General features: G+C 46.2%; 2 protein-coding genes across 2 annotated transcripts; both read left to right on the forward strand.

Moving 5' to 3' along the window:
• Nucleotides 1-292: 292 nt before the first annotated feature.
• LOC148345896 (very long chain fatty acid elongase 4-like) lies at nucleotides 293-7047 on the forward strand. The gene is made up of 7 exons (XM_088325492.1): nucleotides 293-576; nucleotides 2244-2323; nucleotides 3041-3228; nucleotides 5130-5210; nucleotides 5312-5483; nucleotides 5572-5699; nucleotides 5946-7047. The coding sequence occupies exons 2-7, from the start codon at nucleotides 2257-2259 to the stop codon at nucleotides 6213-6215; spliced, it is 906 nt and encodes a 301-aa protein (XP_088181618.1). The 5' UTR covers nucleotides 293-576; nucleotides 2244-2256; the 3' UTR covers nucleotides 6216-7047.
• Nucleotides 7048-13643: 6596 nt separating this feature from the next.
• LOC148345897 (microtubule cross-linking factor 3-like) lies at nucleotides 13644-26398 on the forward strand. Its single transcript, XM_088325491.1, has 9 exons — nucleotides 13644-13945; nucleotides 15449-15673; nucleotides 16021-16179; nucleotides 16246-16308; nucleotides 17424-17693; nucleotides 19442-19801; nucleotides 20762-21352; nucleotides 21467-21778; nucleotides 26329-26398. Exons 1-8 carry the CDS (start codon nucleotides 13799-13801, stop codon nucleotides 21575-21577), a joined length of 1926 nt encoding a protein of 641 aa, XP_088181617.1. The 5' UTR covers nucleotides 13644-13798; the 3' UTR covers nucleotides 21578-21778; nucleotides 26329-26398.
• The last annotated feature ends 1108 nt before the right edge of the window (nucleotides 26399-27506 follow it).

Below are 27506 nucleotides of genomic sequence, written 5' to 3' on the forward strand. Positions count from 1 at the left end.
AAGAAAGACAAAACTGAAAAATAGTAACCGACAGAAAAGCAAAAGGGAGAAAAGGAAAAAAAAAGAAAAAACTCAACAATCTGGAAAATAAAAAAAATGTGAGAATTGAAAAAGAACGCAGGAAAACAGGAACAAGTGAACCTACGAAAAGGAAGAAAAAAACGAAAAGAAAATGGATGTCGTTTTCACTAACGCCACAATCTTGATTGGCGGGGAGCTGGCTCGTAAAGCCCATTCGTTCGCGAAAACCACATCACGAGGTCGGAGAGGAGCCGTTTGGCTGGCGGAGTCCTTTCGTTCGCAAACGACACATCCCTATCTCGAACGGGAACCGGCTCTCGATGAGGTGGGAGCCGTTCGCTTCAGTAAGGCCACATGACAACCATCTTCAACGGGAAACCACTCGGGTCTCGATAAAAGCGCATTTGACGTTTTCTTGTCGATCGGGAGCCCTTTTCCTCATAGATTTCATTGGATGAGGAGGGACGGGCTCCGTTTGGGAGAGGACGAGGTGTGACGCTGCCCGGGAGATCCATTTCACCGGATGTCATTAAACGCCTCGGAAACATAAAGGAGGTAAAGTGCATTTTCATTCTGATTTTTTTTTTTCCTCCGCCGCTTTATTACTGTCACAAAACGCTCCCGACACTCGTCATCGGAAGCATTTCAATATAGTCTTTTCCGGGGAGTCATCCAGTCCCGACAAAGAGAAAATGGAGATACCGTAGATAGGTTTTCCATTGATTTCGACATTGCTCTTTGTGGCGGTCATTCCTACTTAGCAAATAATCTTGTTTCTCAATTGCGCTTAAGCCTCTTGAGCGCTCCAACACAAGAAGCGCTGACGCATCCGCTCTCGGATTTTGCTCCGCTTTTTTTTCGAGGGACAGCCTTCAAAAAAAGCACCAGGACGAATACCAACTGGGGAGACTCAAAGTGAGCAACGTGCCATGTGTTTTACTCCGTATTTTGCGTCCGGTCTTTTGTGAATGAAAGACAAAAAGGGGGTGGGGGGGACGGTAAAACAGAATAGAGGGGAAAGCGAAAGAAAGGAAAGAAAAATAAGAAAACAAAAAGAGAAAAAGAATGAAATGGAAAAATACAGGAAAGAGAAAAAAAGTCATGAGGAGAAAAAGATGAGTCGTGGGAAAAAGGTCAAAAAAACAAAAAGTATAACGAAAAAAAACAAAGATGAGGAGGCAAGACAAAAAAGAAAGAAGAAATAAAGATGACTCCCAACGACAGGTGTTGCGACACATCGGTTCAGTTGAGAGAGGGGGCTGGGAATCCCCTCCTCTTTATCAACTGGGGCGGTCGTTTTAGCTAATAAGGGATCCCAGTTCGAATCCCGGCTTGTCCGTGGTAATGTCGAAGTGTCCTTGGGTAAGACACTGAACCCTAAATACCCCCAATAAGCAGCCTTACGTGGCTGCACAGATCACGGCCGCTATTGGGAAATGTGAAGCACAATGTAAAGCGCTATAGAAATGCAGATCATTTCATTTCAATCTCCCAGAAAGAGTCAAGAATGCAAAGAATGTGTTCTTGATTCTGGCCACCTGCCACTAGGGGGAGATGGGACCTCGCTGGGACCTCGCGGTTCCGCGTTCGCGGGTCTAAAAAATAATATAATAAGAAAAGAAAAGATGAAAAATTAAAAAAATATATAAGCATTTTTGAAGGGGCTTTGCTACTTCGTGGTTCCATGTTAACTGGTTCAGAGCTTCGCAGGTCTAAAAAATAATAATAATAAAATAAAATAATAAAAAAAAAAAAAAAAAAGAATTTAAGGATTTTTGAAGGGGCGTCGCTACTTGGCGGATTTTCACTTTTCGCGGGTGGTTCTGGTCCCCATTAACCGCCATAACCCAGGGATTACTGTACTGTACATACATACGCTTGGAAACAAGATGGCCGACAAGCATGTCAACTCCCTTCGGGTGATTTTCGTTGAGTGTCGAATAAATTTACGTTTCTCCGCCTGTCGGTACTTTGAAAATACACGTTTATGATTTTTGTATGTGTTTTGGCTTATGATTGAAGTCAATGGTTTACTTTCAAATACATGTTTTTTTTGTTTTTTTAAATACAGTAGGAGACGCGATATCATAATACACACTGTCCCTTTGAAGAAAAACAGTTGTTGTAAGGACAACATAGCGCTATCATTATTTTGAAAGCAAACGTCGGTGATGCAGGAATAATTGGGGTTTGTCATCAACGAATCATTTTGTCTTTGGCAGAATCGTCGAGAAGATGGACGCTGTAAGGCTTTTGATGAACGACACCGTAGACTTTTACAAATGGAGCCTCACAATAGCAGGTGAGTCTCTCGTTTGACTTTGCGTTTTTGGCCGCGTATCACGGGCGAGTCAAGTACACGGCCTGCGGGCTGGATCGGGCCCCTCGGAGATTTTCGTTTTTTCTTCCTTTTCGTAGGTTCACTCGTGTGTCAAAAAAGAAGCGAGTCTCTAGGTCGTTTGTATCAAGAGTTCTTTGAAATCAATGCAAAAAAACTTCTGGCCACTTGAGGACAGGAAGTGTGTTCAAATAGAGCAGTTCATCTACAGCGGTGATTAGAAAGCCGGGGTGTCAAAGATGTGGCCCGCAGGCTGGACCGGGCCCGCCAAGGGTTTTAGGTTTGGCCCGGGAGAGAATGCCGAGAGAAGCACAAGGGAAAAAAATAGGCTTCGGTTTCAAATGTGTACACTTGATACCACCAAAGCAAAGCGCCGCTCACGAAGCAACTCCGGCTGGATTTCTTTCTCTCTCAGGGTTAAGCCTCTCTCTCTCTCTCTCTCTCTGTCATTTTTTCTTCTCTGGCTTTTTTGTATTTTCTCTCTTGGTGTGTTTCTTTTCCTTTTCCTTTCTTTGTCTTTCGTGATCTCTCTTTATCTCTCCTACCTTTCGATTCCGATTCCCTTCGTCTCTCTTTCCGCTCGTCCGGCCCCGTAAAATGTTTTTTTGTAGCCCACTACTCCCGGGGAGCTCAAACCAGGTTTGAATGCTTTTTTTTAATAAATTGATTTCTTTCCCTTAGACAAGCGCGTCGCAACGTGGCCGCTGATGTCGTCGCCGCGGGCGACGCTGGCCATCAGCTTCCTGTATTTGTTGTTCCTGTGGGCGGGGCCTCGCTTCATGCAAAATCGAAAAGCTTACACGCTCAGGAAGACGCTCATCGTCTACAACTTCGGCATGGTGCTCCTGAACTTCTACATCGCCAAAGAGGTCACAAATCACACGCACTATATTCTTTTTTTTTTTGTCTCAACAAAGATACAGTAATCCTTCGCTTCATGCAAAATCCAAAACCTTAACCGCTTATGGTCTACAACTTCAGCATGGTGGTCCTACACATCTGTATCAATAAAGAGGTCCTAAAACAATGATTGAATCCATTTTTAATCGCTACAAAAGCTTTAGGTACTTAGGTTGGGATGTGGCTGCAGTTGGTGGAATGGAGGGCGAGGTATTGCACAGAGTCAATCAAGGAAGCAAGGTTTTGGCTGCTCTGAGGAGAGCGATGAGGAACGTGGATGTTAAGAGAGGACCGTATGAGAGAGTGATCGTGCCGACTGTGTCGTACGGTGCAGAGACTCGGAGCCTGAACGCAGATTTGAGAAGGTCATGAAATGTTTTTGAGATAAAGTGTTTGAAGATTGGATAGATTGAGAAATGAAATCGCGAGAGACAGAACCGGAGTCGTCGCGGAACCGAGCAAGCGTGTGCATAAGAGAGTACTCGGTCGGTTCGGACACACGGAGAGGATGGATGAGGAGCCGATGTTGAAGAGGATCTAAGGAGCGGAAGTCAATGGAAGGAGACCGAGAGGAAGGCCGCCATGGACCTGGATGGATGGTGTTACGAGTGCACTGCAGGAAAGAGGTCGAAATCTAGTGGAAGCTAGAGCTCTTGTAGGAGATAGGAATGATTGTGAAAGGATAGTGGGATGCAGCGGGGGTAAACCAGCGAAAGCTGTCGGGCCCTGCTGTCGAACAGAAGGGCGTGTTGCGTCGCCCCGACCCGAGTGACACGGACGCTTTCTGGCGTCCCGTTTCATCCGGAGGGACGAAAGCATGACCCACTTAAGTGCCGAGGTGCATTTGGGTTGGCCGTGGTCATTTTTTGCTAGCTTTTCCTTTTCTTTGTTTTTGCGTATGTGTTTGTCTTGCTATCGGTCACCCCTCTGGAGGGATACGACCAGGGTAGATAGATAGATGGATGGACAAAAAGGTACGGTAATCCTTCGCTTCGTGCAAAAATGGCAAACCATACAAGCGTATTTTCTACATTTTCAGGAACGGGTACCTCATGAATTCCTCATCGTGTCGTTTTAAGTCAGAGCAAAGACAGGAATCTTTTTATTGCGGGCTTTGCGGTACAACCCCTCCACCCCCGCATTATGTCGTATTTTTAGAGTTTTTCTGTTGTATTTTTGTCGCGTTTCTGTGGTTTTTGTAGTATTACTGTTGTAGTATTTTTGTCTTGATAGATCTATGGCAGTATGTTTGCAGCCTTTTACATGGTACTGTTTTGCAGTATTTTGTTTGATTACTGTAGTCGTATTTTTGTGGTATTTCTATCGTAATATGCATCTGTTATTTCTATTGTAGTATTACTGTAGTAGTACTTTTGCAGCATTTATATAGTACTTTTTCTTTTCAGAATAAAAACAAAATATAGGTTCCTTAAGCGGTTTTATGTTGTCGTAAAACGTAGGCCGCGACGTTTTCGGCACACAAGCAGACACAGGCAGAAAGTCAACTCCACTAATCGGGATGTCTTTTTTAATGCGAGACTGCTTTTGAATAGCGATTTTCCGGAAGCGGATGACCTCATGTGCAGTCCCCTTTTAAGGTTTCTTTGTTTTCCTCATGCTGAGCCTTGCCCTCATGTAGGTTTTAGATCAGGGGATGGTGCCAATAATCTATGGTCTGCGCATCCCTTTCTTGTGAGTAAGGGCATCCAAGTGTTTGGCCGATCAGAATGCAGAACACACCGGGAAAATTCACCAAGTAGCAAAACTGCAATAGAGCGAGATATTACTGTGTTTTTCTCAAGATAAAAAGGCCAGTACTAGCAATAAAGGGATTGTTCTAAAAGCAGCCGGGACTTTGCTTTGAAATCAGCTCCTGCTCGCTTCAAGAGCGGCCGGCTACAGCTACCTCTGTCAACCCGTGGACTACTCGGACGACGTCAATGAAGTCAGGGTGAGCACCCTCTCCGACCGCATACGCACGACCTTTGGTGGAGGGCGTCTCGTCGGACGGGGACGAGGGACGTAATATGCTAGAATCCCTCTCCTCCTCAGATAGCGTCTGCGCTTTGGTGGTACTACATCTCCAAAGGCGTGGAGTTCCTGGACACCGTCTTCTTCATCTTGAGGAAGAAGTTCAAGCAGGTCAGCTTCCTTCACGTCTACCATCACTGCACCATGTTCATCTTATGGTGGATCGGCATCAAATGGGTCCCGGGAGGACAAGGTGCGATCCTTGCCACGCAAAGTCTCCCTCGTTATTTTTGGACGTAAAGCTCAATCCGATGTATGCGGGGGGTTTTTTTTTTCTGCAGCTTTTTTCGGAGCAACCATCAACTCGGGGATCCACGTGGTGATGTACGGCTACTACGGTTTAGCGGCTTTAGGGCCGCAGATGCAAAAGTATCTTTGGTGGAAGAAATACTTGACCATCATGCAAATGGTGAGCCCGGTATCCTCGTTCCATTTTTTTTATGTTTAAAGGGGCAGCGTGGATTATTGGACCAGTAGATGTTTCTCCGTGGTGTCGTTTTTCTCTCTCTCTCTCTCTCTGTATCTGTTTCTCTTTCTCTTTGTATCTCCATGGCACCGGATGCGTCTTTTTCCTCTCCATCTTACGCGCCGCCCCATGGTAGTTTACAAGGATTGTTTTTTTTAGGCAACGGAGTTTGACCGGATTCTCTTTCAGATTCAATTCCACGTGACCATCGGCCACGCGGGCCATTCTCTGTACACGGGCTGTCCCTTCCCCAATTGGATGCAGTGGGCTCTGATCGGCTACGCCGTCACCTTCATCGTCCTGTTCGCCAATTTCTACTACCACGCCTACCGGGGAAAGCCGGCCCCGCCCGCGAAAGCCGCGGCCCATCACGCGCTGGGCAACGGCGTTGCCGCGGCGACCAACGGCCACGCCTCCCCGCCGCCGGACAAAAAGCAAAAGAAGAAGAAACGAGAGTGAACGGGAACAGAACTGGACAAATTTAAAGGGACAGAGGTTAAAAGGGCTCGCTCGGCGCTCTCTGTCGTCACACACCGGTACCGCAGCACCTAACCGCGCCGCGTTTGAAAAAACCTTGACGTTTCCTAACAAGGAACGTGCTCATGCTTTATTCCGCTTTCATTTTTACACAAAAAGGTTTTTGGGGACAACGACACTATTCTTAAAGGGACAGTGTGTATTATCGAGCACTTTTACTCAAATATCGATTTCGATAAGAAACAAAAATACATGAACTGTCATAAAAAAGGGGTAAGGGTTACTTCATGAGGAATTAAAATAAAACGATTTAAACATTCTTGAAATATTCTTTCAAATACTTGTATTTATTTGACATAAGATGTCGGCCATCTTGCCGCTTACGTGGCACTGCAACAAACGACGCGTCGTGGTCACAAATGACACACGGTCCCTTTAAATCATTTGATTTATGTGAAAAAAAATGATGCAACCAAGCAAATATTCATTTCTTATACCGCTTCTACAACATTCCTAGGAAATCCCAATGCCCTGTCACTATTGTGAGAAAAACCTTTTAAGGTGGCAGGGCCAGCCATATGTTTACAAGAAACGGTTAGCACCAAAATTCAGAGTTATATTTAAAGAAAAGGAATATATCAAACATCGATAATAAATAGAAATCTAATTTTGAGGGTATTCGCTGTGTTGTAAGGGTGCTTTTCATCGGAAGCCCACACAATTCAATGTATTTCATACGATTGGGCTCATTTTCATAGTTTCACTTGTTTTCTTGTACATTTTTTTCTCCAAATGAGTAAACTTGTTTACCATCTGCTGTGTAAGACAATTTTCCTTGGTTGATATTTTTAATATAGTATATATATTCCTGGAAACAAGATGAAATCTGTTACGAAAGTTTTACTTCAATATGTATTTCAAGTTTTCTGCCAATGGGATACGCTTTGTCTTTGTAGCGCAGGTACACTTTTTACAGCTTCATCGTCAAATATGGCAAAAGTCTTTTTATAAACTGTAAACCTTGATTATAAAAAGGAAGGGCGGGCAGGAAGTAGTTGATTTTTCTTTTCGGTATTCTCTTGAGTATTTTTCTTTGTTTCTTTTTAATTCCATTCTATTTATTTTGAGTGGACTTTTGTTTGTTTGTTTTGCTGTGCGATGTAGCGGACAATAAAAAGATTCAAGTTATGAAAAAAAACCTACCACTTCCTTTTGAAAGTAATTCACTTAACCCCCAGATTAGACACTAAAAAGTCTTACTCCCGAAGTATCTAGTTACAAATGTCTGTGTACACTCGCGTGTAAGTCGAGCCCCTAAAACTGCTTTAAAAAGGTCCAAATTATAGAAGAAGAAAACGTTTTCACATTTCTTGGCTTGATCACGAAAGATAGCTAAAAGATTCTCTACCGTTTCCATATCGTTTTACTTCCTTTTGGAACTCGCGCCTGGTAAAAAGTGGCTGAAAAAAAGCGTCACGACCGTTTTCTCAACCGCGTCGGCTTTCTTGTTCCACTTTCGTTTCAAAAGAAACGTCTCGCCTTTTCTTTACACTTGACACCCACCGTGTTGAACGATAAAAATGTCAAAAGTTCTGAGCGCACGAGAGATACAGTGCAGTGTGTATACACAGGAAGTGGAAGCCAGATTTCTTCTTCGTTGCGGATGTCGGGTGAGCTCTCACAGCGCCGCGTGCCGGTAGCGCCGGAAAAAAGCGCTACGGTACTGTCCTCTACTCAGAAAAAGGTGCGCACGATACATAAATCTAACTTACGGCAATGTCCGGATATTTTTCGACATCGTGAAAAAAAATGATCGAATCTGCCGGAATCCGGAAGTCGAATGCACGAAAGTCAGGAGGCGTCTGTATTGACTAACATAACTAATGTATATGCCGTTTTGCAATCCGTGTTAGTAGTAGTCTTTGTGAACATATTTTGAGTCATTTGGATTTGAAGTCAGCATCCGATTATTCTTATTTTGTCCGACTACACGCAAGGTCTTTTATATTACGTTAGCCTTAGGCTAGCTGGTATTTCCATTTTTGATTTACATCCATATATGGAGTCATGATTTGGACATTGGCATTAAGTTAACAGATTTTTTGTATTGAAATACTTTTTCGAAAATGACATTTTTAGCAGACAACGTGCTTTGAGACTATAATATGTCACAAAAGCATAGGACAAATCGTCAAGGCCACCATTTTTTTTCAGGAAAAATATAAAAAGTGGCAAGCGAGTCGATGCGTAAGGTACCATAGAATGGTTTTTCCTCTGCGATTGAGTACAAAGTATCAATATCGTAACGTCTCTGAAGAGCGGAATGACGCTTTACAGCAAAAAACAAACCGTGACCGGGTGATGAAAGTGCTGTATCGGAAAGCGATGGGAAACATTCTCCTCCTAACCGTGGAAAGCGGTACTATCCGAGCCATGCGGGGGAGCGAACCCCTCGCCAAAAAAATGGGCCCTACCGGGCTGTACTTGCCTAAGACTACCGCAGAGGGGGGTGGCCTGAGGACCCTGGCGGTGAACTGTACACTTGACCAGTGTTGGGCATGTTATTCCAAAAACTACTTAGCTATAATTACTCCCTACTTTTCCCAAAAAGTAAAAGTAACTGGTTACTGAGGAAAGTAACTATTTCTGTTACTTTCAAAAGAAGTAGAATTTGACATTTCTGAGCAGAATTCCGCTCGGTCGAATAGAGAAAAACAGACAGGTCCTTATGTTCGACAAAAATGGAACCTCACCGGCAACATATATATCCTACGCGTGAAGTCCGACGAATAGAAACGGTAACCAAGAGCAGGAAATAACAAATAGCGTGGATGTAAAAGCGCGCGAGTTAACGCACAAAAACCTAGGTAAAGACGCACTCAAAGCGACGTATGGCACTAGGGGCCGGTGTTTCGGGGCTGGGGTCGCGGTCCGTTTTTTCTCCAGATAAATGTGGAAAAAAAATGCTATTTTGGTTGAGAGCGCCGAGTGGGTAGAGCGCGGAAAGGGTTTCGCGGGACCCGCGAGAGGCCTCGGCCGGCAGTCGCCTTTGGGACTGTCCAGACAGATGGCCCCTAATCTCGGGGGCCAAATTGGCTTTAGCCGCAAAAGAGCTTACTTGCACGTCACTTCAACAAAAGGAGCTCACTCCGCAACTCCTTGCGAGCCGGCCAGCCGGCTAGCCGGCGAGCTCGCCGGCCAGGCTTATCCACTATCAGGCGATGTGTCGTCAAAGGGGAGAAAAAACACATTCGAGTCAAGTTCCGTCAACATCGCACAGAAAATACATACAATCGATGAAATACGGGTTCGTACCGTTTTTTCATATTTGGCCCCTAGGCTGCAAGTTTGAGGGCCCTATTTTACTGCGAGGACTGGAGCTTTAGAGTGCCTCATTGTTGGCTTTGAGTGCAAGGCGGGGAACGCGAGAAGGCGTGCAATAAAAGCCAGGAAAGATGAGATATCCTGAGAAGAGGGGAGAAAACTATGGCCCGTGGGCTACACATGAGCCATTAGCCTTTGTCATCCGTCGCAGCAAACGAAAATGGTAGAAATATACTGTAATTCTATCCATCTACCCTGGTCATATCCCTTGAGAGGGGTGACCTACGGCAAGACAAACACATACAAATATAAAGAATATTAAAAAAGGGGAAAAAGGAGCAAAAAACAGACAAACATTTTGGAGCATGGCCAACCCAAATGTCCAAACACCCAAACAACCCAAGTTGCTCATGCTTCCGTCCCTCCGGATGAAATGGGACACCAGAAAGCGGCCGTGTCACTAAAATAGAAATAATACCAAAAACAACTTTCGCTAATAATTTTTTTTTGCCAATCTTTCCTTCGGCGTCACGTCATGCCACTGGTTAGATTCTTCCCAAATAAAAACAAATATCCGCTTCAATGTTCAATTCCAGTTTACAATTCATTTCCCAAAATGTGTAAATTATACACGCACGTATAAAGAGTTCTGTGTTTCACGGCAGGCGGACGAGTAAATGGCATAAAAAGGCTGTAGGGCTGGAGTTCTTTTTGGAGGCTCGCCGTTTCATTATGATACAGGGGTAGAAGATTTGATGATCGAACGATGATTGAACGTTTTCTTTCCTTTACTAAAATGAAATGTCTTGTAGTTTATGAAGTGTGCATTTGTAAAGAAAAAAAAAGGGGGGGAGCTCAACAATGACATTCGTTTCCACTACAGTTTATTTAACTCGGAGAAACGAAAGCAAACAAGAAATTGAAAAATAGCACGCAAGCGCTTTTAATGATTGCTATAATGATCGACGTATGTTTCTTCTTCTAACGAAAATGTCGACCCGAATTCGGGAACTCAACTGTTAGATTTTGTATGAATTCATAGAAAGGAGCTAAATCTTCTTTAAACTTCTGCAAAGACACCTCGGTGCTATTTTTTTTTTTGGTTACGTTTTATCCGGGTGATGATCGATAGTTGTGTCGTTTAGGAGCAAATGTTTCAATTACGGGAAACAAGCGTCTCTTATTTGAAATCAAAGAATATTAGGATGGTTTATTTGAATGAAATGTTCCCTGCTTGATAAGTGATAGTCAGCAAATCCAGCGACAGCGGGTGAACCGGAGCAGCATCTTGTAGACTCATTTAAGACTGCAGCTCATTGTCTCCATTTTTTTCTCTTGCGCTTCTCTCATCGATGCCTCTTGGCGGGCCCGAACCCATCCCGTTCTGTATTTGTGACACCCCTGTTTTAGAGCGCTTGTAGCAAATCAAACAAAAAAAAATCCTTTGACCGGTTTTACAAAATGTTCATTTTTTTAGAAGGAAAATCAATGCGAGATCTAAAGAATAAATCATCGAATTGAACTGGAAATTCAGAAACTGGGTTTGATGAAGGGAAAATAAGAGGAATGAGTAGAGGTTAAAGGGTAGCTCGCTAGGTCGGCAGGTAGGGTAAGGTTTAAGCTGTGCAAACCTGACCCGCCCAATGCTAACTCATCTCATTAGCAAAGGAGCTCATTCTCTCTGAGCAGAGTGGAAAGAGTCAGCGTTTTACTTATTCCTCCCTCTGGCCTCCTTCCTTCACAGCTCAGCTGTGCTTTGCATGGCCACTGCGCCCCCTGCCGGACGGCTTTTAAAAATGCACGTATGTGTTCCTATAGACCAGACATGTCCTACAATTCTGAAGATGACAAAAAAAAGCGAGTCTCGTAGGTCAGAGCCGTATAACTCGGGGGCCACATCAAGATAAAGAGGTAAACAGAGGAAAAACAGGGAGAGCGAGAGAGAGCGCGCGCGAGAGAGACAACGAGACCGAAGGAGAGAAAGAGAGAGAGAGAGAGAGAGAGAGAGAGAGAGAGAGAGAGAGAAGGGGACAAAGCGAGAAAGAGAGAAAAAAGAGAAAGACAAGTATAATACAATAAAATGTTTCATCCTCTAGGTACCTCTTCAAACAAAGTAATATACTGACGTATCATCAATAATTGTTGGTACACAGATATTAGATGTTTAATTCACACGTGACTCAATGATTGTTGTAAATGCCATGAATTTATTTTAAGAACTCCATAACGCGCGATCCTATTTGGAGTATAAGGGCAACAGATCGCAAAAATAATTCATTTAGAAGCCAGTATGTCGACAACATTCTTATTTCACGTCATGTCAACAAATCCAATCCCTGTAAACGTTCAACAAGAGATCGACTACATGACCCACAAACCATCGCGACCCGAAAGAGAGGCCGTTCCCATTTCGTATCCATGAGTAAGAGTGATAAACGTCCTAACAATCATCAACCAATCAAACCAAACGATTTCAATGACATCATCCCTGCAATCGTTCAACAACAGTCTGACTACATTACCCACAAGCCACGGTCACTCCTAGTCAGGACCCTCATAACGCCTGAGCAAATAAAACAATTCCAATGACGTTGCACAAGCAATGGTGTCTCCTTGAGATTCTGCCAAACTTTTAACAACGGATCGACTACATTGCCCACAAGCTCAATTGAAGGAAACGCACACACGCTTCCATGAAAAGATTGCACTGAGACGTTGTGGAACGTTAAAAGCGAGAGTTCAACTTTTGGAAAGGCTTACGGGAACAAATGTCTTCATATCCATGACTCCTGTTTCCTTGTATAACCCTAAATCGCAAAGAGTCTCAAACGAGTTCCTTTCAAAGTAATAAAAGCTGCATCCTGGGAAAAAAGTGACGGAATCACGATATTGATGTTACACGAACGCTTAGTTCTGCTGAAATGATGAAACATTTTGTCACTAGCCGTGACTTGGTCTGAAATGAGTCGTATCGCCGATTCTCGCAAGGTGGCGCTAAAGGATGAACTTGGCATCAACCACACTATTATACTGATGTCATATTGTACCCGATGAGAAACCATCGTTAAACTTTCACTATTTTAAAAAAATAGTCTTATCTAGCGGGTTAGAGATGTCTTTTTTAATCTCGTGTTTCAAAGTATTTTCTACCGTGACTAGAAGAATAACAGTCTATGTTTATACTGTGAAATCAGGGATATTTTACACCCCAACTAAAAGTACCCGTTTTTGCCATTGTGATTTACGTTTTCTAACCTGACATGTTTCTTGATCTTCTCGTATTGTTTATCCATTAGCCTAAATGCAGTCACGACTTAGCAACAACTCATGGTGTGTTGAAATCATAACATTGAAACGACTGGAAAATGAATGAAGGGAACACTTGCCACTTGCATATGTACATACTATTTTGCTAGTTTCAGTTTGACTCACGATTTGGAGTTTTTCTTTATGGACGAACCGAGAGGAGAGGAGAGGACCCCGGGGCCCCGATCTGTGCCCGTTCCCGATTGAAAGTTAGAGAGCGCACCTGCGCCCTGATAGCGTTTTGCTACGTTGGCGCCCCCCACTGGTTAGACTAAAACCATGGGGGTCGAAGGCGCGGTCCGTAAACTTGACCAGGCCCGCCGTCAGATGAATTAAAAGACGATTATGAGAGAAGAGCAAGAGGGAAAAAAAAGTCAAAAAAAAATGATCATAAAAACAATTGCACTTTTAAATATGTCCACTTGATGTCACCAAAGCCGCGACAAGATACTTGCAAAACAACTGGAGCTAAATATCTCTATCTCCCTTCCCCCCTTTCTCTCTCTTTTATTGCATTTAACTCTCTCTCCTTTTTGTTTCCCTATCATTCTCTCATTCTATCATTTATTTGACTTGATTTCGTTTTCTTTGTTTCCGTTTCTCTCTCTCTTTCCCCGATTCTCCTTTCATCTCGCTCTCTCTCCCTCCCTGCCCATGCCAAAATGACGCCCTCGCTATAATGGGAAGAGTGAATCCTGTTTGCAGTGCCCGGAATCGCCACTAGAGAGCGTCGTTACTCCGCGACATTCTATCCGCAGTAGCCGGAGATTCCGTCAGAGGGCGCCGCTGAAGCAGACGAGGCAAATGAAAAGAAGTAGAAGCGGCTCCCCGGGTTCCTCCCCAGCCGCGTCCGATTGCTTTTTCTCGTGTGGCTTTGACTTTTGCAGCCGCTCCGATGATTTAAAGCAGGAAAAGGGGGAGGCGAAAAAACGAAAATGGAGGAGGAGGTCGTAGGATTTTCGCAGGAGGCCGGGGAAGCTTCATCCTTGACACTGCAACAGGACCAAAAACGGGACCAGACCCAGGCCCTCATCTTGGAAGAGGAGATGGAGATACTTTTGGAGGAAAACGACAACCTAAAGGTCGGAGCAAAAGAAATAAAGCGAGGGTGTCAAACTCATTTCAGCTCGGTTGGGGACACACGTATGCTAAAAGACATAAAACAAACACTCTCGGTGTTGGCGGACGAGTTGATTAAAGAGGAAAAAGAGATAACGGGGTGAAAGAGAGACAAAAATACAGAGAGAAAGTGAAAGAGAAAAAAAGAAAAGAGAGAACGAGAAAAAGAAATGAACAAGGAGAAGGCGAGAACTAGAGAAAAAGAGTCATTGATAGAGAACAAGGGAGTAAAAAACGAGAATAAAAGAAAGTAATCCAGTTCCAGTCGCTTTGTGAGCGGCACCTGACTTTGTCGGCACCAAGTGAACATCAGTCAAACGGCAGCTGATTTTTCTCTTGCGCTCCTCTGGGTGTCGTCTCGCAGGCCGTATATAAAAACCTCGGCGGACCTAGTCCGGCCCGCGGGCCGCACGTTGGCCAGTGGTGAAATCAAACATTAGAAGTAGAAATTCCAAAAATCCCCTTACAAAAAGGGTTTGACGGCGCCCCCGAGTTAAAATCGTCTTTTCCGGCATCCTTGACTGTCCTTCCAAATAGATAGATAGATAGATAGATACTTTGTTCATCCCCGAAGGGAAATTCACATGTCGTATGATTCAAATGTCCACGCATTCTAAATGATCACTCCCTTCATAATTCCATTCACAAAAGATGTATTTCAATCTGCTTGTGTTTGAAATTGATATTGCAGATTTCCGATTGAGTTTTGAGACGCAAATACTCCTTAAAAAAACTTTCCTACAAGCATACTACAGAAATCATTCAAATACGACCTAAAATCTTACTTTGTATTGAACAAATATACCACAAAATTCTACAACGGAAACACTACAATATTTCAACCACAGTAATACTACAAAATATGATTTTCGAAATACTACAGAAATGCTTCAAAATCCTACAACAGAAATAGTACAAATGACTACCTAAAGCCTAATGCAGAAATACTGCATACATTTTAGCACGTAAGTAGTACAAGAATACGACAAAAATCCTACTACAAAACGACCACTAAAGTAATACTCCGCAAATACTACAGGATATTCGACAGAAATACCTCAAAAATCTTTTTACAAGAAAAACTACCAAAATACTATTTTTCCTTTTTTGCTTCTCTCTTCCCTACTTTGTGTTCCCTTTATTTCAAAAAACTTATGTAAAGAAAAAAAGGCGTCTTATTGGTCCCTTTCAGTCTCCGAAGTTTGTGGTCTTCTTCGGACACATTTCTGCTTGCGCTACACATGACGGCGACATCTAGTGGACAAATGTAAACCATTATCCTTTTAGGAAGAGCAGAATGTTTATTTGCGCCGTTTTTTTTGAGGAAAGGTCTCATTGGCCCCCAACCTCACCTGTACCCTAGCTTCCAAGGCCCCCCCAACTCAATTGAGTTTGAGCGCCCTGATGTCAAATCAAACGAAAGATGTTCCGTGTAAAGAAGTGAATGTCTTTTCTTTGTCCTTCAGTGCTCCATGGAGGAGATGAAGGCAGAGATGGAGGAAATGCGCGATACCTTCTACGAGGAGGACACGTGTCACTTGCAGGACATCAAGCGAGACTTGGAGCGGGCCAACAAAAATTGCAGGATCCTGCAGTACCGCCTTCGCAAGGCGGAGAGGAAGCGGCTGCGCTACGCCCAAACCGGCCAAATCGACCAGGAACTGCTCAGGAGTCTGGAGCAGGACCTCAAGGTACGGCCGGGGAGCACGGCTTTGCTGGAAAAACGCACGCGACGAACGACAAGAAAGTTCACCTTTCGGTTGCCGATTGTTACTTTTCTGCCAAGCGCGCCCGTATAGGTACATTTCTCAAACTGAACCGTCGGCCTATCGTGACACGAGGGCACGGGCCTAGATTTTATGACGACGGAAAAGATTGTCAGTCGGCTCCGGTAATCCGATCGACAATTTCGAACAAAAGAGTTGTCCTGCGGGGTTAGGGCGTGGCCCTGGAGTCTATAGACGGAAGGCAAAACGGGGGAACGCTTGCTCTGGCCAGTCAGAGAATCTCCCTACGTGACGGTCGTCGGGTGTTGCAGGTGTCCAAAGACGTGTCGGTGAGGTTGCACCACGAGCTGGAGAAGGTGGAGGAGACCCGCACGAGAACGGAAGAGGAGAACCAGAAGCTGAGGCAGAACCTCATCCAGGTGGAGGTCACCAAACAAGCCTTGCAAAATGAACTGGACAAAACCAAAGAGGTGCCCGTTTTTCATTGTTTCTGAGATGGTTTGAGCACTTTTTCACTCTTTTCATCCTCGTCTCAGAAAAAACGAGGAGGTAAAGATATCCAGAAGACTGACAAGAAGGCAACACAGACTCCGACTGAGGTAAGACCTTCAGTGTCGTTATAGGTGCCCGAGTGAAAGCTTCCGATGCCTTTAAGGGTCTTTGTGGCTTACTGTGGAGAATTGTGCCAGATTGCGACACAGTCTTATCGTGTTGTTGTCATTTGTGGTTGCTGTGGTCACAAAACAAACCGCGAGAATGAAAGGACACCGGTTGATCCGTTTTAAATGCAGGGTCGGTAGACCTTTTTCACGGCTAAATTCAAGCACTTTTTATGGACTTTCAAAACGAATCTCTCCAGTACCAGAAAAAGAAGTCATCCGTTGTGAATCATGTATTTTGCAGATACACAAATATATCTGGGATTTACGGGTGCCATTTTTAATCTTGCGTGTGCATTTATCTTGAGAAATGATTTGAAATCTTGAGCAAATTCCAAATATTTGTTCTGGAGACAAATCCCTCCCAAAAAATGAAGGTAAATGTAGCTTCCATTTTCAGTTGCAGGAAGTTCCCATTACAATATGCCACCTTCATCTTTTGCATGACCCATAATAAACGTCAAAAAGTGACATGTAATCCTTCCCTAATATAGTACACATTTGATGAATGTGTAGCATGCACTTGGGGGCGATGACACTTCATAGAACAACGCCGTACAAACTAATGGCAGCTGCCGCTCATCACAATGGGAAAAACAAGCCACTCGAGAGCAGCGTTGGCCTCGTTTCGGAGCAGAATGGTCGAAAAACGTAACATTGATTTCAAGGGTTTCAAGCCATTCAAATTCAAGCACTTTCTAGGCTTTCAAGCACCTATGCCAAGCCTGATTTCTATATCTGAATTCAAGAGCATCGGAAGTTATCGATTAAAAACGCGAGACTTCTCTTTCCGTAGCATCAGCGTCGATGTCGGGTCGCCCAAGTTTCCTTTAATAGTCGAGGAACGATGAGGCGTGAATACAATTCGCTCCGTCACCGCGGCAACCACCAATAACAGCGTCGAAAAAGTCGACAAGATTTCGGTTCGAGGAGCCCGCTCCTCGCACGTTTCTTTCTCGAGCCCGGCAGCCCATCTTTTTTTTTTTTTGAAGATGAAGATCACGAATCTTTTCTCATCTTACGCGTCTCCTCCTAAAATCCGCCGTCGTCCCTAGGAGGACAACGAGGACCTGAAGTGCCAGTTGTCTTTGCTGAAAGAAGAGGCGTCCCTGATGAGGAGGAAGACGGTGGCCGTGGACAAAGAGAAGGAGCGCCTGGAGCAGGAAGTGCAAAAGTATCGCTCCTTTTACGGGGAATTGGACGGAGGACATCCTAAAGGCGAGGCGGGCGGCCCGCCCTCCACCAGGGAATCCGAACTCAAGCTGCGTTTGAGGCTGGTGGAGGAGGAGGCCAACATCCTCGGCAGGAAAATTGTCGAGTTGGAGGTAAGCCTCACGCCGAAGCCGGGTTCCCCGAACTCCGTCGACTCAGAGTCGGACCGGGGAGACGGGGTCCGGATCGGGACGGTCCGAATGCGATTTTCCGCACGAAAACGTTTCAAATATCGGTTTTGAAAATTCCCTACGCGAAACAAAAAGTACAGCGATCCACGTGAAAACCAACCCATTGCTAATTCATGAATCCGTAATCCGCTAGGGCTGCACTTCAAGTCAGTCGGTGCCCCCCAGTGGTCAAAAATGTCGTTTCTTTAACTTAAAAAAAAAAAATATATATATATATATATATATATATATCGGTTTGAAAGGACATCTTTGTAGGAAAGTCGAGATATTCCTTTTCATTTGACATGACGTGAGCCACACCTAGAGGAAGCTGCCGTCATTGTCCCAGTAGGGGGACGAGCCTCCTGATCTCTGATACAGCGCCTTCATCATCCGGTCGCTGTCGTTTTTGGGCGTAAAGCGTCATCCCGCTCTTCAGTGACGAGCGGCGCCGTGTAACGAGACTGACGGTAGATCTTAAATCCCGGGGGAAATGATTTTGTGACGAAATTTCGAGCGTCGCGTCGTATAACTTTAAAGCATCCGTCCAATCTTCAGATCGTCGTGTTTTTCTTTCTTGAATTAAGCATGAACTTGAATTCATAATATCTGAATACCATGAAAAAAGCAGCTTCGATTGAACAGATTTCTATACAAAAAAATCAATAACAACAACCTGTCTATAACCAATGAGACACGGTCCTTGGTCAGAAGGGACATCGATCCTTTCATAAACCTGGGTCTCTTTACTAAGGAGAGGAAACTGAATAATACAAACACATGGAGTGGAGGTTTTTGGATCCCAGTAAACCGACAACAGCGAAACAGTAAATGGAACCGAAATCGGGTTTGTTTTGCAAAGTACTCTCAGCGGGCAACTACAAAGTCGGGAAGAAAAGTACTTCACGATCGTAAACGGTTTTAGCAAATGAGGTTTGTCCTCTTTCACCTTTGAAGGAGCGACGTCGGTTCTCACGACGTCGTGCACTTCTTTAGCAACGCGTTGGTCAGGCGGCGTCTGGCAAAACGCCGAGAAAACGGACACGCGCGTCATCAAAACCGTAACGAGCCCAGGTACCACGAAAACCACAAGAGTTTTGTTCGAAACGTGTGCGTTATTTTTCACCCCCAGCTGCGTTTTGTTTCAAAACTAGAACTTGAAATCAGGTTTTCTCATCCCAAGAACTCGCTCTCGGGCAAAGACGGGAGCCGCTGACGCCTGCTTTTATAGTCTTTCCTCGAGACGATCGGAACGCTTCGCTTTCGGTTCAAAAAAAAAAAACATTGCCGGCTTGCAGTTACTAGAAAGTTCCGCGGCACGTTTGCTCGAGGAGCCAGGGGGAGGATCGGTTTTCAAACGGCGCCTTGTGGGTTTAAGGATCGATTGTAAGGTGCTTTTACTAGTTTTCGGATGTCTTAATGGTCTCGGGCCATCCTCCGTCCGATTTGCTTTTATCACATCAGCCCTCTTTCTACCGACGTTAGACACTATCGCGTCGAAGGCTCGCTCTGTCGGAAAAACCCGTCAGGCGACAATCGTCGACGACGGAATCGATCGCCGATCGTTCCGTTTACAGATGGTCGTCGACAACTCGGACTCGTCGTCGGAGATACCGAAGGATAGGCTCGCTTCCTCGCTAACGGTCGCGAGACGGCTCAACGTCTCACTGTCACGCCGTCGTGTTCCCTAGGTGGAGAACCGAGGCCTGAGAGCAGAGCTGGACGATCTCCGCGGCGAGGGCGAAGGGGAGGGCGGTTCGGGGACGGGCTCGACGGGGGGTCCGGGACGGGGGCTCGGGGGCGACCTGACGGAGCTCAGACAGCAACTGCAGCTGGTGGAGGACGAAGCCGAGCTTCTGAGGAGGAACCTCGCCGACGCCGAGGAACGGAACCGGAAGGTGACGGAGGAGCTCAACAAGATGCGCTTCAAAGCCGGCACCCACGAGGGCGGGGCTCGGCACGGCTCCGCCGGCTCGGAGGGAGCCAAAACCGAGGCGCTGCAGGACGAACTGAAGGCGGCCAGGCTTCAAATCAACGACTTGAGCGGCAAGGTGAGCGGCTCGTCCGGAAACGAGGCCTTCCGCGAGGTGCGGCGGTCATAAAACTCACGGGGGTTTCGAAACGGCGGTCGATCCTCCGCTCCCGGAGACTCGGGCAAAGGTCCGATCCTGTAACGGGTCTCGAGTCTTTTCACGGAGTTGATCTCGGATTCCAGAAACATTGGATAGATTGGAATCCGGCTCGGTTTCTACGCCTTTTTCAGCTCGTAGGAACCGAGAACGCGCCTTAGAGGTCACTCGCCAACTTCCAATGTCTCTCAGTATCCCTAACATGTTTATTAAGAGAGGGAGAGCCCGAGTTATAAGATGTGTCTTCCAGAAAAGGCATACGACCAGAAGACGCGTCCCACTCGTTTTATTTATGGCTAACGGGCAAATATCTTAAGCACTAAAAACAACACATCACACTTGAATGTTGTTTTGTCATGCAAACACCCCGCTGCTCACGTTAAAACCGTGATCAAAAGGAAGCGTAGAATTGGTGATTGTATGATAACGAGCCGATAGTCATTCCTTTATTTTGTTGTATCGTTTAGCGTTCTCCGTGATGTACTGCACCAGACCCGAGGTCCCTGTAGACGATGGCAATTGAGGGGGCGGGTCCCGTGAGTCATTTAGGTTCGTGGGTGACCTCGATACACAAACCGGGTGATAGGCTGACATTTTAGACCAGTTCTTAGAAATGTTTCATCGAAAGCTTACGTTTAGTGGAGTGACCTTACTCAAACAGGGGGATTGTTAGAATAGGCCTCTCAGATATGAGATAGTCTAGAGCCGGGCTACTAGGTTGCCGTAACTTGTCCCGGCTCGGCGCATTCTTAACGATAAGCAGTCAGGACCGTTAAGTGGTAGATAGGCACGTCGGAGAGGCCGAGTCGGCCCCCGCGGCACGGGTGGGTGGCACTATCGTAGACAGACTTCCGTCGCCTTCACCTCCCGCCCTCTCTTCAGGTCATGCAGTTGCAATACGAGAACCGCGTCCTGCTGTCCAACATGCAGCGCTACGACCCGGCCTCCCGCTCGTCCCCGCGCCCGAGCCCCAGGGACAGCGACGCCGAGAGCGACCGACGCGAAAGCGACGAGGACTCGGCCTCGTCCCGCCCGCTTCCCCCTCGCCGCAAACGGGAAGGCCCGGTCGGCGGCGAGAGCGACCCGGACGAAGTCCGGAAGAACGACGGCCGTTGCGGCCCGCCCGCCGGGGGTCTCCTGGCCCCGTCCGGACCGGACTCCTCCCCGCCCGCGCGCTTACCGCCCGGCGGAAGCCGCGGCCCGCAGATGACGGACGTCCGCCCGGAAGCGGAGAGGTTGGTGCGGACCGTGGACCGGCTCATCGCCGACACGGCGTCCGCCGTCTCGGAGGCCGGGGTCTACCTCTCCGACGGCGGTCCGGAGCCGGAGGACCGAGGGAGCCGGATCGGGGAGCGCCAGCTGCTTTATCGCCTGGACGCTCAAATGAAAGCCTTTAGGAAGGAGCTTGGGACCTTCGTGGAGCGACTGGAAGCGCCCGGGCGGGAAGAAGGCCGGACCGGGGAACACGTTTCGGTGAGAAAACCCAAGCGATTTTTTCTCTTCAGATCACGGCTCGCGCGAGTTTCCGGAGGGACTTTGTTTGACGGTAACTCCGTTTTCTTCTCCTTGACCGGTTCCGCCTTCCAGATGTTCCAGCCTATCATTTTGCTCATCCTCATCCTCGTGTTGTTCTCCTCCCTGTCGTACGCCACCATCTTTAAACTGGTCTTTCTTTTCACTTTATTCTTTGTTCTGTGATGGTTTGCTTCCCCTACGTCTAACTGCATTCGTCCCTCCTCAGTTCTTCTCATTTGTTTTGGTATTTCTTTTTGCTCCCTCCCCGACCCCTCACCTCATTATTTGTTACCAAGGTTTCCCGAAAGCAAAGAGAAATACTCGCCGCTTCCCTGCCGCGCTTCCGGTATCCGTGACGCGAAGAGGATTGTGTCCCGGAAGAGGGTGAGTTCAGCCACGACGTGCGCTCCGAGAATATCGCGTATTCAAGCCAGGGGCGGGGAATCTTCATTGGCTCGAAAGTGACTTTTTAGGGCTACCGGTTTGAAAAGCGTTTCTAAAACAGCCTCTATGTCGTTGGTAGCGGTTCGTCGTCATTAGAAGTTGGGTTAAAATAAGCACAATCGACCACTGAACATTTTTTTGAACGACACCGGTCATGTCAATGATTTTTCATGCCGGTTAGACATCACATTTCCTAGAAAATCACTATGATCGATCGCAACCGGCCCACTGGCTGCTAAAGTACTCTTAAGAAGCTACCTGGTGCCCGCCGTCACCAAGTTGAAGACCACCGATCTATTTATTATTTAGAGTTCGTGTAGGTGCTTGAAATCCTTGAAAAGTTCTTAACTTTTTGGTGAAGTGTTTGAAATGGTTGCCGTGTTGCAGGTTTGTACACCTTTTTCACGGACAAGTTCAAGCACTTTCACGGCCAATTTTTCCAGTACCTTCAAAGGAAGAAATCCATCGCCGATGAAAAAAACCTTGTTTTGCTCATTTCAATTGATGTCTTTTTGCGTAGTTTTCAGAGGATCTGTGTCTAAATTGGTAAAATCGAATTGTAAATGGTTATTTTTGTTGTTGTTGCATTTTATCATTTATTCATAGCACTAAAAAGTCGATATCGTTAATTTTGATTGATTGTTTTGCATTTTCAGGGATATTGTTTTGTTGTTCAACTTAAAAAAAACTCATCGTTATGTATTTTCCTTTCTTTTCGTAGAGCTGCGAATATTCTAATTCATATTTCATGTGTTTTGCCAGGGTCCGCTGCAAAACAAAATACAAAGTACTAAATAAGTCTGTGCATCGTGTTTTATCGTTATTGAGAACGTATCATCAAAAAAAATCCCCGTAGCTTTGGGAGCCGATGGAGCAGAGCCAAAAGGGACAGTTTTCTAAATAGAGCGGTCCTCTTTGGTGGGCGCAGTAGGGGCAAGTGCAATTCACAAGACAATGCCATCAAGGTGTTTCAAGCACATCTCGTAAAATTCAAGCATTTTCCTGACCCTAAAAACACAAGATTCAAATTCAATCATTGAAGGATTTCAAGCGTGTTTCTCTGCATGTCTGCCTAAAAGTGAAGCAGACACTGCTCTCTGGTGGCTTGACTTTGCCATTGCGACAACAGCCGGCATTATTTGGATGGCATCGGAGCGAGACAGTGCATGCTACACCTAAAGAGGGCGTTATGAAGATGACCCATCGATTGTGGGGCCAGGTAGCCCTCTAGTATCCCACCGCTCAATTTTAGTGGCAAGAACTTCCTGCCACGAACCTTAACCCGATGGGGAGAGATCGGTCTCGAAAACAAATACGTTTGAGATCTATGAATCGCATGTCTCGATAAATGCAAACAAACGAGATAAAAAAAATGGCATGAGTAAATGGCAACTATATTTGAGGCTCTGAAAAAGACAGGATTTACAGTGGATTTTTTTTCCTTTGGCACTGAAGACATTTTCAAATTGGCCTGAAAAGTCCTTGAAAGTGCTTGAGTTTACCCAATAAAGGGTGTACGAACCCTGATTATTCTGCCTCCTAGTAGTCAGAATGGACGACACATTATATTGTGAGCTATTTCTTCTTAAACATGTTCAAATTGATTTCAAATTTTTCGAATGTATTTCAAGAGTTAAAGATGATTTGGACTTACTATAGCGCAGTCGCTGAAATTTTAACTTCACGCATGAGTGTTTTACCCCAGGTTCCCGAAGCCTTTTTTCAATTTCAAAGCTCGTTTTCTCCAATACCATCAAAGAAGAAATACAGCGTGAATCGTATTCTCCCAAAATAGATCTGCCATTGACATATCAGATTTTTTTATCTCGTGTGTGCATTTATTGAAGATCTTGAGTAAAACACAAACGTATTTTTTGAGAGACAAAAATCTCCTCAAAATGTAGCTTACATTTTCAATCGCAGGAATTTGTTCTCACTCGTTTGTTTTCCAATTTTTTTTTTTTTGCACGGCTGGCCAATAAGAAATGGCCATAATCGATACGTAACCCTCGCTCTGATACGGATTTTATAGCGTGCCGTAACATGCGCGTGTCCTGCGGGGACGTGTAAAACAAAGCCTTACAAACTCATGCCGGCTTTTGTTAATCACGAGGGGTAAAGAAACGCGACGGCTAAGCCGCCGAGAGCAGCGTCGGACTCCGACGATTCCGAGCGCTCCCCCTAAAATTCGTGGACTTTTCCATCCTTGAGAGCACGTTCAACTTCAAGGATTTCGGGCACCCGTACGAACCCCGGCAGCTGGATGTGGGATAAACGAGGAGTCGACCGTACCGAACGGAATATAATTAGCCGGCCGCTTGGCAGGAAGGACGAAAAGGCTTCGGGTCACAAGACGAAATCTGCCCGGACGCCGGCGAGCAAAGTAGCGACGGAGAAGCCGATTGGCCCGGAGACAAAGGCGGGCTTGAAAAAAATATGTAAACACTTTCCCTCTCCGACGGTCCCGGAGTAATTTTAGCCGGCACGCCGGTGACGGCAGCTGGAACAAATCTGACATTATGATATAGGAGCCCGGGCCGCTGAAGCTCCGCCTTCTGTTTACGCTTTTGTACGATGACTTGACCCGGAGGTGTGACTTTCGGGGGCTCTTTAAGACGAGCCCACCCGGCTTTACGTAACGCCTGAAGGGGAAAAACAAGGGGAGCGAGCGCAGGGGCCCCGTAGACGCTCTACTGAGATCGGGGACCAGATCCCGTTGAGGGATTTACGGCAGCGCGAGGAGCAAAATCGCTTTTTGTTTTTTTAAAACTTGGAACCAGGTAAGGACGATGTTTGATCCCCGAATGTGTCCTTTTCTAACAGGGTGAGAGGGAAACGGGGACGCCCTGGAGGGTATGCCGACCGATCGCAGACAACAACATATGGACCGTCTTGAGTCAAGTCCCGTTTCCTTGTCTAGCCTCTAAGTCCTGTTTCTTTGTCTAGCTTTTTAGTTCTTTCCCATTTGCGCCTTTCAAACTGTTTATTTTTTTATTTTTTTTCATAAAAGTGGAAAAACCCAAACACCAATTCCAAATGTGGATTAAGGTAGGCGTGTTAAGCAATAGGACGCAACTTCGATGACATTTTGGGCATCATTGTAATATCGGGGGCCATTTTAAGATCACAGTAACTATAGTTGACGTTATAAAATAGCGGTGGGCAACTCTTTGGAGTGGGGGGTGAAAATAATGTGGGCCGGAGACAGATGCAATGTTTTTCATTCATCATGAAATATACACGCAAGCATCTACATGTTGGATTTCCGTTGAAACCGAGGAGTCTCATCCAATCGGTTTGGAAACGATCGCAACGTAAGCAAAATCCTCTATCGTCATACGTAGCGTTACCGAAGTTGAATTTTGTCGTGTTTCCGCCGTCGGATTTTTTTTTTTATCGTCTTATTATTTTTGTCATCAACGCACGAAGTCGGTACTCAAAACCAAACACGTTTTTACGAATAGCGCTTTATTTACCGCGGTCGATATTTGGAGCGGTTCGGTTCGGCGGGCAGGACTAAAAAGCCTGCCGTGTTGCACGTGGCCAGCGGACCGTAGTTTGCTCACCCCCGATATTTAAAGACGAGCGTCGCGTGTGGATTCGCCGCGTTTTGAGCTTTTGGTGGTTGTCATGACAAATGTGAAACGGGACCTTGTCAAAGAGCGAACGGACAGCGGGGGCCGTATATTTTCATGAGGACAAGTTGTGGTCTAAAAGGGTGTCAGGACTTTATAAAAAGCAACAGCGGTCATAGCCGTGACATGAGGCGGGTGTCACCGTTCGCGCCACATGTGTGGGCTCATGGGAAATGGCGGCTGCCACGCATTCCTGGCGAATTTGGGCTAGCTGTGCGCTAACGTAAGACTAATGGGGGGAGCAAAGTCAGGCTAAAACGGTGCCACGTAATGCATCCGGCCCACTGGAAAGGACCGCTTTTATTTCGGGGAGGGTTTGGATTTACGAGAGTTTTTACTTTGAATTTATCGGTCCCCTTAGGGAATCCAACCGACTGTACAGAGGGAAGCCATCAGGCATTACGTTTCAAAAGCAGCAGAATGACAAACAAATCTGAGAGTAAGGACCGACTCATCGTACGGGTCAGTGGATCCTGTCGTTTAGAGGGGTGATGGCGGAGGGGATCGGGCTTTTGCCAAGGCGGGCCCTCCTGAATCTTATTGTTATTGGTGTAGCGGGTCGGTGATATCCCGGACTATTGTGTTTGCCGGTCAGAAGACGGACCTGTTATTTGAGAAGTCGGTGTGGCTAGGCTGGTGCTTTGAGCCGCCGTGTGAGTTTTGTCCGAGAGCATAGTGAAAAAGCATGTAGAGCAGTAGGGGAGAACGAGTTGAACATTACTTTTGGTACAGTAATAACAGTCAGATAGGTTCTAGCTAGGTCCGATTTTTACGCAGATTCCGTATTCTTGATGATTCTCGACGCATCTATCCGACGATCTGTAACGGAGAGACGGTATGTCTTTGTTTTTCTAGCCTTTTCCGAGTCAAGCATCTATTCCCGCGACGCAAAGAGACGTCCCTTGCGTCACTCGCACCCGGGCAGGAGAAAAGACCGCGAGCCCCTATTTGTCGAGCGAGCGGGACGATGGCGGCCATCGACCTGGAGCGAGGGCATAACGGACACGGATGGGGCGAGGACGGAACGGACAACTTTGACTCGGAGATGCGAGAGTGGGAGGACCAGCTGCAGGACATTCAGAAGAAAATAGAGGAGGTGACGATTCGCACTCGTTCATCCGAGTCTAGATCTCGTCTCCGGAGTGTTTCTATTAGTCTAGTATGCGCAGTTTATCGGAGTCCTATTAGCATGTTGGCACCGGCGATCTAGACAAATGTTCGCAGGATAATGAAACCCCTCACTGACAGACGTGCTAAACGCCGCCAGACCGGCACGCGCATTCTTTGAAAGCCGATAGCCCGACGAGTTCGCCGCTTGCCGTGTAGAAAATAAGCCGCGGGTCACTGCGTCAAATGAAAGAATCCGTGTTGCGTCTGCACATTTCAGCTGTACAATGAAGTCCGAGCCCGTCGGGGCGAGAGCGGAGTCGCCGCGGAAAGCCGCATCGGCCACAGGAAACACGGCAACGGCCTTTTGGCGCCGGTCCCTCAAAGCCGTCGTCGCGACGGGGAAAGCTACCCCGCCGGTCTCCCCGACAGCGTTTCTCAGATCGGAGATTTTCTGCAGGACTACTTGGGCCACGGGAAGCACGGCCATAGCAAAAACGGCGCCGCGCGACACGTGGTAAGTACAGGCCTTTTCCGTACGATACGGTAGTCGTATAAAGAAGACGTTGACAAAAGGGATTGTGGTCACAAATCCCAAAGTAGCCCGCTTACCGACGCCTTGACAGACATATCCGCTCCTGCTATTTTAAAAGGCACGCTTGCGTCTTTCAGCGCTTCAGTGACACCATTAAAGTCAGTCAGGATGTCCCCGTGTACCAAGTCCAGAGCGCCAGAAGAACAGCAAACCAAAGGTACATCACAAATGATCAAGATACTTGTAGGCGTTCGTTTTGGAAACGGAACATTTTCCCGATTTTCCTTTTTCCTACCCCAGAGTCGGACACGAGCAATTTCCGGGACGTTCGGAGGAATCGGAAAACCGAAGGAACGGGGTTTTCCATTCCAGAAGTTGCACCGACAAAGAA

Source organism: Urocampus carinirostris, chromosome 20 (genome assembly GCF_059441175.1).
Source record: "Urocampus carinirostris isolate Australia breed hairy pipefish chromosome 20, RoL_Ucar_1.0, whole genome shotgun sequence".
NCBI classification, from domain to species: Eukaryota; Metazoa; Chordata; class Actinopteri; order Syngnathiformes; family Syngnathidae; genus Urocampus; species Urocampus carinirostris.